The following is a 14,212-nucleotide window of genomic DNA, read 5'->3' on the forward strand; positions in this document are numbered from 1 at the left end:
TTATTTATTTATTTATTTATTTATTTATTTATTTAATGTATCCACTCACCCATCCACCCACCCACCCATCCACCCACCCACCCATCCACCTACCCACCCATCCACCCAGCCAGCCAGCCATCCAGCCATCCAACCACCCACCCAGGTCAGTGTGGATGCGATGGACATGCACGGTGGGGAATGGCTGCTGTGACTATGTGTGGACACCCATGGAGGCCAGAGGAGGACATTGGCCTCTGCCACTCTCTGCCTTATTGGTTTGGGACATGGTCTCTGGCTGATTCTGGATCTAGGCTGGTGCCCAGCAGGCCCCAGTGATCTTCTTATCTCCTCCACAGCACTGGAGTTAGAGGTGTGCATACAGGCAGGCCCATGTAGGACCCTGGGACCCAAACTCAGGGGACAGTAAGTGATCTTATTTGTTGAGCCATCCCTCTCCCCGACCCCAGCCCCATCCATCACCTTCTTTTTTGAGTCAAGGTCCTCCATTGTCCTGAGGTTCGCCACCAATGAGGCTAAGCTAGCTGGCTAGCCAGTGGCCCTGGTGTCTGCACTGGCCCCACCTTCTCAGTGGTAGGATTACAGGTATGTGCCACTATGCCTGGCCCATCATTCCCTTCTAATAGGAAACATTTAATAGTAATAAGGACAGTATGGCGATTCTTTGTCTTATTTTATCTTTTGGTTTCCTTTACCTGTCAGGGTACCATGACATAAGCCACGAAGACCTTGAACTTGGAATCCCCCTGCACCAGCACCTAAATCCCTGAGATTACAGGTACAGAGAGAATGTTTTCTGAGCCTGAGAGCGAAGCTCATGTGAGCATGCAGGAGGCCCTGGCTCTATCTCCAGGACTACTAAAAAGTTAACTAAAATAATTAAATTAAGGACATGGATTAGGATGAGAGCTTCGTTCTCAGAAAGCCCAAATCACAGCCAGTTACAGCTTTGTGTCCAGTGGCTGCTGTGGCAGCCACAGGCTGGGGTGGGCCTCACTGAAGGGGCTGTCTGAGGAGAACTACAGTGTGGCAGGCACTAGACGGACCCGAGCTGTGCATGATTCTCAGGTCACTTCGGAGAGAGCCGTTCTCTCAGCCGAGATCTCGCCTTCCATGGTGATGTCAAATAGGACCCCAACCCAGCAATGGTGTCTTCCTGCTTCTCCCTCTCCCTGCTGACTCCACCAGGAGACAGCCCAGGGCGGGAGCACCTGCGGCCGGCCGGCGGGCGCCTCCCACTCCCACTCACTGACCTCCTTTTCTATGGTAGCCACTTGCTTCTTGGCCAGCTTCTCCAGCTCGATGGACGAGTTGTTGGCATGCGTCTCCACCTCCTTCTGGAGCTTGAGGCGGTGCTCATCCATCTCAGCCTTCAGCTTGTTCTCCAGGGCGATCAGCTGCTTCTGGTGCTGGCGCCGCATCCGCTTATAACCTGACATCTGTTCCCGCAGCTCGTTCTCCTGCTCATGCTCGTGGATCTGCCGTGTAACCTGAGGCAGGTGGGGGTGGAGGGGACAGGGCTCCGGGTCACCGTGTGGACCAGAGGTTTCCCGCCCTGTGACACCGGCATCCTCGCCAGCCTGGGGCTTCCAAGCCTCCAGATGCTGACCTGGAGCAGGGGGCCGTGCCGGGCCACTGTCATCCTCAAGAACATCTCATTTTCTCAGCTTTTACACACTCATAAGGTAGGTCATTCATACATTGTTAACAGTCATTCATATATACACATATCACACACACACACACACACACACACACACACACACACACACACTCACTCTTCAGATTTTGTGAATGCCCCCAGGGTGCTGGGACCCCTCCAGCTGAGAAGCTATGCTTTTTTTTTTTTTTTTTTTTGGTTCTTTTTTTTCGGAGCTGGGGACCAAACCCAGGGCCTTGCGCTTCCTAGGCAAGCGCTCTAACCATTGAGCTAAATCCCCAACCCCGAAGCTATGCATTTTTAAAGGATCATATCAGGGAGAGGGAGATGGACACACACATGTACACATAAAGTTTTTAGCTCCGTGTCCCCCTTTACCCCATCCCTAGTAGAGCCGTTCACAAGTTACAGTCATTTTATCCTAAAAAGGACGAGGCTTCTGAGTTTCACGGGGACATTTCTCCTTCGTTCACTTTCCATTCGATGTCCAGCAAGCCCTGCCCAGGGAAGCCTGCACCTGCCCTCCTGTCTCCTCTTTTGTCCTTCTGGATTTCCCAGCCTCCTCGCTAGCTAGCCCTTCACTTCGTCGATGGAGCCTCCAATTGCTTCCTTCTCCTTTCCCTGTTTTAGAAAAGCCCTTGGATTTGCTGGGGTGTTAACTTCGTGTTTTGCTGTATGATATGGCCACTCCCCCAAAGAGTGAGCCCTGTCCCCACTTCACCCCCAAAACAAGTTTTCCTGGAAAAACCCATAGAGCCATGAATGAATGCTCTTACACTGTTTCCACTACATGGGGCAACCTGGCACCATTTGTGTGTCTGCTCTTGTCAGAAGGGTGTCCCTTACCCTCTGCTGGGTCCTTATGACAGAGCAGTGGTTCTCAACCTGTGGTTCACAAACCACAGAGGAGCACATCAGATATCCTGCATATCAGATATTTACATGAGGACTCATAACAAAAGCAAAATCACAGTTAGGACATAGCAGCGAAATCATTTTACAGTTGAGCACAAGGAATTGTGTTCTAGGTTCAGCAGAGCACAAGGAATTGTGTTCTAGGGTCGAAGCCTTAGGACAGATTGGGAACCACTGCTGTAGTGGGAGGGGCCGCCCCGAGACTGAGTGAATGTGTGGTTGCATGTGCGCCTCCCTCGGAAGGAAGGGCGGTGAGCAGAGGGCATTTTAAGACCTACTGACACAGGGCAGCATCACCTCAAAGCCCTCTAGTGCTCTGAAAGAAGCGAGTGTGTTTTGTCACTACAGTCCTGAGTAGTTTTATTTGTATTCCGGGTACTGAGTGGAGACTAAGGGCTTTGCAGGCTGGTCTCGAATCCTCCATGCTTGTGTTCTGCCTTCCCACATCCTAGGATGGACAGGTACGCTCCACCATGCCTGCTCTACACCAGGAAGCTCCCCAGCCGGGGCTGAGGTGAAATGCTAGGCAAGTCCTCTGCTGCGGAGCAGGGTGTCCCAGTGTAGCCCAGGAGACCTTGACCTTCATGGCAAGCCTCCTGCCTCCATCTCCCAAGCGCTGGGATTACAAGCTTGTCTCACTTAGGGGAACAAGGAAGTAGTTTGAGCGATGTGGATATGTTTCAATCCCATACGCTCACACCACACACAAGGACAACTTTAGGGGGAAAAAACCAATTCTGGTTAGCAGAGACCATACAGACCCTTTTGAATTTGATTTTTTTCCCCCATTACAACAGTACAGTGGCTGTTTCCAAGTAGATACGTTTTATCCAGATATTAACTTTTTACTTTGGTATCCTGTGGTGTGTGTGTGTGTGTGTGTGTGTGTGTGTGTGTGTGTGTGTGTGTGTGTGTGTGTGTGTGTGTGTGTGTGTGTGTGTGTGTGTGTGGTGTGTGTGTGTGTGTGTGGAGACCAGAGGTTGCCAATGAGTGTCCTCCTTAATTGCTCTCCACCTTGCTCACTCACTCACTCAGCCTGGAGCTCAGGGTTCTGAGCGGGTTGGCTCGGGTTGGCTCACCCGTGAGCCCTGGGGATCTTCTGGTATCCACCCCCACAGTGTGCTGAGATCACAGGCGCAGACTACAGTGCCTGGCCTTCGCATGGGTGCTGGGATCTGAGTGGAGCAGCAGGCACCCTACCCCCTGAGTCATCGCCTCAGCCCTCTGGAATTCCCTCTTTAATGAGACTCCCAGAGGGGAGGCAGGGCTTGCTCTAATGCCATCGAGATGCAGCTACACGCTGCACACGCACAGGCGCAGGCCTACGGCTGATACGGTGCACTGAGGTGACTGCCACCTGGCGGGAGGAGGGCGGGACACATCCTGTATTACCTGGGGGTGGGTCCCTGCGAACAGGGTGGTCCCACTGCCTGCCTGGCTCCACCGCGTGGGAACTGACACAGCCCAGCAGGCTCTCCAGAGGGCGGCTTCACTTTCCAGCACTCCCCATGGGTAAGACTCCCCTTCTCAGACTCTGAACTAACCACCCGCTTGCCACCACCAAACTCCCTGCGTTTTGGATTGTCTTCATGGGCAAATGCAGAGATTTGTTTTTTTTTTTTTTTTTTTTTTTTTGATAAGGGTTTTTGGTATACAGTTTGGGGGGGCCTCTAACTGCCATGTGACAGCTGTGGGCCACCAAGAGATACTAAGTTTTAGCCTTCAGAGCTCAAAGTGGTCAGACGAACTTAAGTGACAGTGTGAACAGTAGGCTCACTTGAGAAGTTTAACATGAAGTCTGTTAGACATTTGTCAGTTAGACGGTGAGCTCTTACTTCACACTCACACCATTGGTCTGAAGGATATGCTGTCTGGCCAACAGAATTTCAAACAGCTGATCTTACATGCCTTATAATTTATCTCTTAACTATGTCCATGTGTGTGGTGGATGTACTTGTTAGTGGGTGTGTGCATGTGCTTGGGTGTGCACCTGCCTGCTCTGATGTGGGGACCAGAGGGGAGGCTGCCACTGGGTTTCTCTCCTGGACCCCTCTCTACCTTTATTTTTTGAGAGTGAATCTCTCAGGGAACCAAAACTCATCAAATCTGCTGGATTGGCTGGCCAAAGAGCTTCATGGACCTGCCTGTTGCTACCCCAGGCCCAGCCTGTGCCACTGGGCCTGGTGTTTTACATGGGTTCTGGGGATCTGAACTCAGGGCCCCAGTCTTGTAAAGCAGACACATTAGTGATTGAGCCGCCGCTCCAGCCTTGACTCAGGCCCTCCTCAGTGCTGTCTGTGGTGGCCTGAGACTCACTAGCGCACTTCTGGCCCCACCACTCTGGTCCACTTTTGTTGTAGCTTTGTTTTGAGATGGGGGTCTCACCATGAAGCCCTGGTTGGCCTGGAACTAAGTATGTAGACCAGGCTGGCCTAGAACCAGAGTGATCAGGCTGCCTCTGCCTCCAGAGTGCTGGGATGAAGGGCATGTTCTATTATACACTATCTAACTCTTAGACATTCTGGAGATGAGAACCGAGCCTTCTTGAACTGCCTCAGGGGTCTACTACCAAGGCAGACACCATGATCATCCCTGTTACAAGGAATTACCACCCCACCCCCAAAGTCAGCGGTGGAGAGAACAGAGAATCTGACCTACAGTCGATCAGATGTGAAGCTGTAAAGATGCTATAGGGACGCGATGGCCATAGTTCTACAAGGGACGCCACAACGGGACCAAACATGAGCTGGCAGTGCCACAACCAGACGATGCTGTGGAAAAGCACTCATTCTGTCCCAACTATACCTCTGACCTTGGGCAAAGAACTGACCTCTCGAAGTCTCCTGATGCCCCTCCCCCCTGGAAAAGGGGGATGAGCCCAGTTTTCCTCAGTGTGGTGGACTGTGTCAAAGGGCCTCGGGGCCTCGGAGTCAAGGATCAGGAATGACCTGTTGGTCTCCGCCTTCCACGGCCAGCCCTGGAGGAATGTCTCCCAACGCCCCTGCTCCTGGTGCTGCAGCTCTGGGTCTCAACAAGTGGCCAGGAGAGGGTGGGCTTCATTTCATTTCCATTTGTACTCTTAGAGTCTCACTGTAGAGCCCTGGCTGGCTGAGGACTCACTACATAGACCAAGATGGCCTGGGACTCCCAGAGAACCTCCTGCCTCTGGCTGCTGGGATTAAAGGCGTTCACCACCATGTCTGGTGAGAGAGCACATTTAACAATAAATTACCCACGGCCAGTCTGTGGGCTTTAAGGTGACATACAATAGAATAGGTAAGTTTACTGTAGCGAGGCCCTGACTTCTATACTCAGCACCATGCCCCGTACTCTAAGAAAGGATCAAGTATGCATATCTCCCGCTGTGTCCTGACCTCTGGCAGTGCTGTGTCACTGAGATCCACTCCCAACACATGGATCCCAGATCCACACATGGTCTCGGGGTCAGAATCGCTGCCTGTCTCACATACCTGAAGTACACACAGTGCAGTAGACAGGCATCGGGGTCTGGGCCCTACCCAGGAGGTCTGAGGCACCTCTGAAAGGAGGCTCACAGTTGTACAACGCTACCCTGTTTAATCCTAGGAAGACCTGGTTCTGAAGTGAACCAGTTAACCTACAGTCCAGAATGCATGTGTCCACCATGCGCAGCATGAAGGCTGAGGGGCAACCTACTGAACTCGAGTGGTCCAAGCTCATGAACGGGACTGACTCTTCCTAGGCAGCAAGGCAGAGCATTGGCGGAAGTGGTCGCCTCGGCGCTGAGCATCAGCAAACTGCCAGCAAGTGTCAGCGTGAGCACGGTGAGCCTTAGGTTGGCTGCACAGACCTGACCCGGCACCCTACAGAGCACCCAAGGAAAAGGCGCCTTAAGTTCCCCACTAATGGGGCATCATAAGCATGTACTAGCACACCTAGCTAAAATGCACCCTTACCAACCCAAATCCCATGTGGCGGTGGCCGCAGAGACCTCATTCAATTCATTCCCCCATCTCATATGCATTTACTGAATGAGTGGTCATGTGGGTTGGGCATATTGATTGACAGCTCAGGGGAAAGGAACTCATATCAGCAATGCTTCACGTGTGTGCCACATATATGTGGAGGTCAGAGGTCAACTCTAGGCGTCATCCTCAATGTTCTTCACCTTATTTTGGGAAGATGAACTGATTAATTCATCTAGGTTGGCTGGCCAATGAGATGGCCAAGGATCTGCCTGTTCCTACTCCTGACTCCGCCCCCTCAACAAGAACTGGGGCTTCAGATACACGGGGTCATAGCTGGTTATTCAAATGGGTGCTGGGAAGCTGAACCTTGCTGGCTGAGTCACCTCCTGGGCCCCAGGAGTTGCTGTGTATTGATAGTAATGAATGCATCCTCTGGTACACTGCCCTGGAGGAGACACTCAACCAGTTAGGCTCCTGAGAGGGTACACAAGGTACAGCAATGTTTTTCTCCCTATGGATCAAACTTGTTCAGATGTCTCATGGTGAGCTCAGCAGTTAGACAGTGCTTCAACGGTTCCAAACACACATTCCATCCTTATGAGTTTTCCTCCTCAATTTGCTAAAGCTAAGTGAGAGAATGTGCACTACGGGGACGGAACAACAGTTTCTCTCCTGTGTTTCTTCTGATGACCCCAACCTGATTTCATGCTCTCTTCCTAAGGTGTTGCCTGTCACAATCATTTGTGAAGTCTTTAGGAAGCAGCATATGAGCCATCTGGTAGACCCCGTGACCTCATACTCTTTATGTCACCATCTACTGAGGAAACTGCCAGAGGCCTAGAGCATCCCATGTAAGAAGTGACATTTAATATTGAAAACAGCCAGAATTGTTCTCGTGGGCCAGTAGCAAAGTGCAAACACGGGACACAGGGTTCTGAGAGACAATCTTGGGGAATAATAGAAACTGCTTTCCTCTAGGCAACAGACCAGCTCAAGCCACACTTCCTCATGGGAAGTAAGAGAAAGGCAGATACCACGATGTTCTCTTCCTTCTCCTGGGTCTACACGAGGCTAATCAAGGATGCTCATGGAAGGGTCCAATGGAGAAGCTATATCCCAAAGTCCCCTCAAGACCTGCTGTTTCTTTGTTCCACATGCAATGGGGTAGCAGGGTGTGGACTCCAGAATTCTCCCTTTTAAGGTGCCCCAGAGAACCACGCCCCCAGTTGCAAGAGCCGATAGCTCATGGCCTTCACACACCTCATTCGGAGACACAACATAAAGAGCTATACTGAGAGCAGGCAGTGTCCCACTAGGGCCTCTGTTAGGCCTGTGTGGAAAGGTGGGTTCATAAGCTACATCTGAGAAGAGCTAACTGTTGGCACTAGTGAGCAAGTCAAGTTGGAAAACGTCCTTGTCATGTGTTGGGCTCGTAAGGGAGAGGTGAGTTTGTGCGTCTTTCTCTTTGCCGATCACCTTCAGATCTCTGTGGTTCCTCAGCATCTCTACCAGAAGGAAAACCACAGAGGGAGGGTACAGCCAACCAGTAACCCAATGGTTGACACATCAATCTGTCATTGCCATCAACCATCAGTTTGGCCAGTGTTGATTGCTGACAATTGGCTCCCCAGTGTCCCGTGGCCCTGCACTTAATTTAATGCTGTTTATGCCACCTTAGTCCTTTTCCATTGAAGTGGGACCCATTTTCTAAAATTACACACTTCTTTCCAATATTCTAGTGTCATGGCTTGGGCAGTCCTTGGGTCTGGTGTTTGCAAGCATGTGGATGGGAAGGCAACTGAAATGCATGCCAATAGTTAGATGGGCCCAAAGAGGACACAGGGACAGCCATCCAACACCATACCCCATTCTTCCCTAGATGCATTAATTTTTCTCCCTCAATAATTACCAGATACTCAGGAGCTCTTCCAAGGACCCCATCATGACTCCCAAGGCACCCCATCAGGAGAGGCTGCACCACCGATGCAACTGAGTTCTGTGCCCACAGTGTCAGCCGCCGCCCCACCCAAACCCAGGCTGCTAGGTTTCTAAGTCAGGGTTGGAGCAGAGACCTTTTTGAAAATCGAAAAGTACACCAGAGGGAGGGAGTTCACGGTTCCCTGCATGGGGGTGGGGTGGGGTCACTCAGAAGCCCGTAGGACTCTAAGGACCTTTGGAAGGCTCTGCCTAGAGCCTAAAGTGGCCAGGCAGGGGAGCGGCTTCTATTAGCCACTGAGAGGAAGGCTGTGATGGCTGAAGCCCACGCTGAGCAGCCCTGGTAGGAGTTTTCTGAGGCCAGCAGGAGACTATTCTGGCTTGGCCGTAGTAAGGAAGGGAGGGAGGAGAGAGTCATGAATATATGATGTGGGAAGGAAGAGGGTGTGGCCTGAGGGGAGGCAGAGAACCCGTCCCACAATGGGGGAGCTGCTGGGGCTCAGGTCTGCCTCCTGCAGCGCCTGCCCCTGCTGCTAAGGCTCCCGTGGCTTCTCCTCTCAGCCCTGGAGAGCAGGTGGGGGTTAAAGGGACAAGCCCCACAGGAGCCTGTGGTGAGTAGTCAGTTTTCTGTAGTCAGACTGCTGGCAGCCCCACCATGTTCTGCTGGCTTCACAGGCGTGTTTTCGAGATGCTTACCGAGCATCTGCAGCTACGGAGTGGACATTTTGAGATCTCCCATCTCACGGTGGGGGTATTCCTTTCAGATGAAAAATCGCCCATTAAAGAGGCTACAAGAAACTTCAACATAAAAGAACTCAGGAGCAGGGCTCTTTACGAACGGAGTGCATTGAGCTGTGCGATTTTTTTTTTTTTCTACATGGAAGGAATAGGCAGGAGCAATAGATTGCTGCTTCCCTCCCCATTTTTCCTTCTACTTGCTCTGTCGGAGATTATAATTCCTTCTAAATTTCACCCGAAGCCCTTTTAAAAAGAGAAGGCTTGGCGGGGTGGGGGTGGGGGATAAAAGTCGAAATCGGGTTTGAAAAATAGGACAAGAAAAAACGATTATTTCTGGGTCGGCCTCAGATGATGTCATCATGGGTTCTGGATGGAACGGCCAAGCGCTGTACAGTAACTGTTCCTGCTCATGTGACCTCTAACACTCATCTGGGCAAAGCAACTAATACTTCAGTAATTTCCTGGCTGAGGAGTGAGATTTGGATGGAGAAGCTAAAAGAGAGTTCCAAATGCTGAGGATGAAATGGAGAGAGAGAGAGAGAAGGAGAAGGAGAGATAGAGTGTGTGAGCGCGCACGCGCACGCATGGGGGGCCGAGGGGAGGAGGCGTGAAAACTAAGTCTTCCTGAGCACACCCCTTTTGCTACTACAAGGGCACCCGGCAATCACATTTGCAGTAGTAAAAATGCTGAGGAATCCACAGCCCCTGGCTCCCACAGCCTCTGCCGGCCTCCTCTACAAAGCCTTTATGGCTAGCAGGAAATTCTTCAGGGGTTAAATGGGGGAAACTGGGCACTACCACTGTTGCAATAAATAAATGAATGAACCAGAACGAGCCGGTGGACTATCCCTGGGAAGCAAGTGTCTGATTTTTCTACAATTACAGATGGTAGCCGGCAACCATATAAATTTTTTTTTTTAGATCATGTTTTACCTTTTGATGTGTGTGTGTGTGTGTGTGTGTGTGTGTGTGTACATCATAGAGGCACACATGCACCTATATAAAAAGAAGCATAGTGCCCTACACACACACACACACACACACACACACACACACACACACATCCATACCTTGAAAATATTTTTAGCATTATTTATTTCGATGAAAACACAGATCACTTTAAAAAAAACTGGTCATGCCAGCAACTCATCTCAAAGCCTTCTATTTTGCATATACAGCATATACAACACACAATCACACAGACACACAAAATTACACATACACACACACACACACACAAAGGTTTTTTTTTCTATGCCATAGACAATGCTAAATATCTGAGATCAGGTTGCTATGCCAACAGATTTTTTTTTTCTGAAATGAATAAAATTATTTGGAGGGAGACAACATCCCTGGCTCCTTTTCCTCCCATCCATGAAGCTGAGGGAGGCTCAGGGAGGGCCAGAGGCTGCCAGACAGGGAGGAGGGGAAGGCAGGGAAGGTGGGTAGGGGAGTATCAGCTTACCAAAGACGCGGATTTGATCGTGGCAAAGCGCTCTCGGTTCCGATAGTGGAGGGCCCGGCTCTGAACTGACTGGGTAGGCCGCGGCTCAGGCCTGGGATCGCCGTGGCCCGCCTCATCCCTTACGAATACATGATCCTGCAGAAATGGATGAAGAGAAGGAGAAAGTCCAGCTGCGCTCTTTCCTCGCCGGCTGCCTCTCTCTCACCCCTCTTTCTGAACAAGCACCGCTGTTTGAAATGCATAGTTCAGCTCTCTGCTAGTCCCCGCAGCTCCCACGGTATAAACCGAATAAGCGACACATTGCAGCCTTCAGTTAGGAGTGTCAGCTGATCGCTAGTAGGATGCCTTCTGACTCCCCGGCAGGCTTCCCCCCTTTACCTCCGGAATTACATATATGCAAAAGCAAAGAGGAAGAGGAGAGAGACTGGCGCTGACGGATGCCTCAGAGCCGTCTGCTTAAAACGCGGTGACCAGATAATTCCTTTAAAAATGTCATGTCCATGTCTGGCGGGGAGGATGCTGGTGGCTTTTAACATAAAAGCGAGCCTCCGCCTCATTCCCTTGAAAGAGCTTCCTTGTCAATTGAATTGGATTTGTGAGCTGGTCGCTGGGGTCATCCTTCTTCTTTGGGGGGTGGGGGGAATCAGGGGAAGCTTGTGGCGAGCCGCCTCTCTGTCTTGTGCTGGGAAGATTCGGCAGTCACTGAGGGATCCTGCTCTCCAGTCATGATCGTACACAGTTCTAGCACCTTCTCTCTACAGCTTCTGAAAGGATTTTTTTTTTTTTTTTTTTTTTTTTTTTTTAGTTTTAAAGAAAAAGGCGTACAATTCCAAACCAAATGATATTTTCCCAAATGGTTCCTCAACTCAGCATCGGTATGCCAGCAGACTGAGCGAGGCTGGGATTTAATGCCCTTGACTGATTTAATCGAGTCCTGTGCTTTCTTGATGGCCAAAGATGATTAATATCATTCTAACGCCCCGTGGGGGGGGGGAAACATGCCTTGGACGGATGATAATGCATATTCCTTAAATGCAACTGAGGTGGCTTTTACAGGGAAAATGTTTTCAGAGGACCGTGCCCCCTCTGTACAAAATGAGATGGTCAGTGAGTCGGGAGTGCTAACCCTTCAGAAAATTAAAACAACGCCCCCCACCCCCACCCCCACCAATACTCTGGCAATTTGTAGCTCAAAACCATGTTCAACGGTGGGGGATTTTTAAATAGCACATGCTCAGATGGGGAAGGAGAAATCAATTTTTTATCCCCCAGGGTTTTAGGAGAAACCATTTGTTTGCATTTTCTCCAGAAGCACCTGAAAATTTAAAAACATATAATTGCCCTTTCATTATAAAACAAGGACCAAAGAGATTTGGAAAATACAAAATTATACCATTTATCTATAAATTAAAAAAAAATCAAAACGTGCAGATTTTTTGAGGGAGATGAAACGTTATAACCAGGATTTGACGTGAAAGCCGCTATCCAAGATTACACCCATCATAGCGCTGTTTCCTTTTGTAAATCTTAAGTGTTTTGATATGTAGGGAGGCGTGTCCTCATACCTGTGTTTAGACTTTCCCATTTCTATATTGAAGTTAAAAGAATGAGAAAGACCTTTACATTTTAAAATCACATTTTAGTGTGCATATGTGTGTGTGTGCGCGCGCGTGCGTGAGTGTATGTGCATGTGTATGTGTGTGTGCATGTGTGTGTGTGTGTGCGTGTGTGTCATGTGTGTGTGTGCATGTGCGTGTGTGTGTGCGCACACATGTGCCATAGCACACTCTTGGAGGTCAGAGGACAACTTTGGGAGTCTGTCCTCCCCTCCTACCATGTGGGTTTCAGGGATCTAACTCCAGCTTGGTGGCAGGCCCCTCTACCCAGGAGCCATCTTGCAGGCCTGAGAGCTCTGTAATAAACCATCAGATTGGGGGATGGCTTACAGCTGTGCTGGCGAGCTGGAGAGCTGGCGACTAGCCAAATGTGACTATTTTAATTTAAACAAATCAAAATGAAATAAAAGGTAACGTCTGACTCCTGAGTCACTCCGAACACATTTCAAGTACTTGGTAGCTACCTTTCACAGTGGCCAGGGTTGGGTAACAAGGATAGCGAACGCTGCCACTGTGCAAGCTCGGACCAGAGCTGGCAGAGTGAACATGCATTTCTTGGGCTGGAAGACAGGTTACCTGGTAAAGTGTTTGCCAAACAGGCTCGATGGTCTGAGCTCCACCTTCTGAATCCACTGGATCCACAGAGAGGTGGGAGGAGAGAGCCAGCCCTCCACTGTCCTCTGACCTCCATGTGTGCCGGGGCATGTGTGTGGCCCTCTGTCATGTGCATGTACGCAGTGACAACAAGAAAGTGGGAAACTGCAATTTTCAAGCTGGGCGAGGCTGTGCACTCCCACAGCCATCCCTCGGAACACACGTGTGCACTCTGAGGCACCGAGGAGGTCGGAGAAGTTGCAAGTTTGAGGTCCCCGTGGGTCTCACAGTAGAGCCTGTCTCTCCCTCTCCCAATAATTAAAAACAAGTTTTTAGCGTATGTGTTTTTGAAAAATGCTTGAAGGATCATTTTAAAGTATTTTTTATTATTTCTCAGGAAATAATGTGGCACAAGGATAAAGGCTTGGCACGGGACTGGGACCCAGAGGTGGGCCTGGGGTCCTCGCTGGGTCTTCCTCTTGTCATCGGTTACTAATTAATTACTACTACTACCATGTTGAAAATTGAACTCACCTATATGACAGGTTCAGAAAGGCACAAGACTTTTAAATGCCAGCATCATAAAAGACATGATTTTAGTGAGAATTAAGGAGGCTCATTGAGCGGGGACCCGGGACAGGTGTTGTCAGCAGTAACACTTCAAGTGGTGGTGATTTCATTGGCAAAGGCAGCCAGTGGCACCGGAAGCCACAGTGCTCACAAAGCAAAGCAAAACAAAACACATTCACACAGGCCACACGTAATAGAAACTAGAACCTTGGGCATGGTGATGTACACCTACAATCCCAACTCTTGGGAGGCTGAGGCAGCAGGATAGCTTGGGGCCAGCCTGGGCTACATAGTAAGCCTTTGCCTCAAAAGACAACAAAACTCAAACTAAACAAGAAAAATTATGGATATTTTAGGTTTAAGACCCTGATTATCAAACTAAAAGTCACTGGCGTTACCTATGTGTTTAAATGTAAGGGAGTGGGAATACATTCAGAAAGCTAAAATCTGACACCACCTTCATTTTGTCTACACATTAAATAACTCACTAGGGTATACAGTAAGAATGCTGCACTTCTTTAATCCCAGCACTCAGGAGGCAGAGGCAGGTGCATCTCTGAGTTTGAGGCCAGCCTGGTCTACAGAGTGACTTCCAGGACAGCCAGGGCTACACAGAGAAACCGCGTTTTTTAAAAAAAGAAAAAGAAAGAAAGAAAGGAAGAAAGAAGAAGAAGAAGAAGAAGAAGAAGAAGAAGAAGAAGAAGAAGAACAACAACAACAACAACAACAACAACAACAAAACAAAAGGAAGAACAAGCAAACAACCAACGGT

At 49.7% G+C, this 14,212-nt stretch overlaps 1 protein-coding gene across 1 annotated transcript in view; it reads right to left on the reverse strand.

The window, feature by feature from the left end:
- The window catches only part of Taok3 (TAO kinase 3), a 158,915-nt gene that overhangs the window by 23,243 nt on the left and 121,460 nt on the right, over nucleotides 1-14,212 (reverse strand). Inside the window, exons 15-16 of the mRNA XM_032886277.1 lie at nucleotides 10,661-10,795; nucleotides 1,254-1,490 (exon numbers count right to left, since the gene is read on the reverse strand). Of these exons, the coding sequence (XP_032742168.1) occupies nucleotides 1,254-1,490; nucleotides 10,661-10,795 (372 nt within the window). The remainder of the gene's footprint in view (nucleotides 1-1,253; nucleotides 1,491-10,660; nucleotides 10,796-14,212) is intronic.

The sequence above is a fragment of the Rattus rattus genome, chromosome 16, assembly GCF_011064425.1.
Source record: "Rattus rattus isolate New Zealand chromosome 16, Rrattus_CSIRO_v1, whole genome shotgun sequence".
Classification (NCBI taxonomy): domain Eukaryota; kingdom Metazoa; phylum Chordata; class Mammalia; order Rodentia; family Muridae; genus Rattus; species Rattus rattus.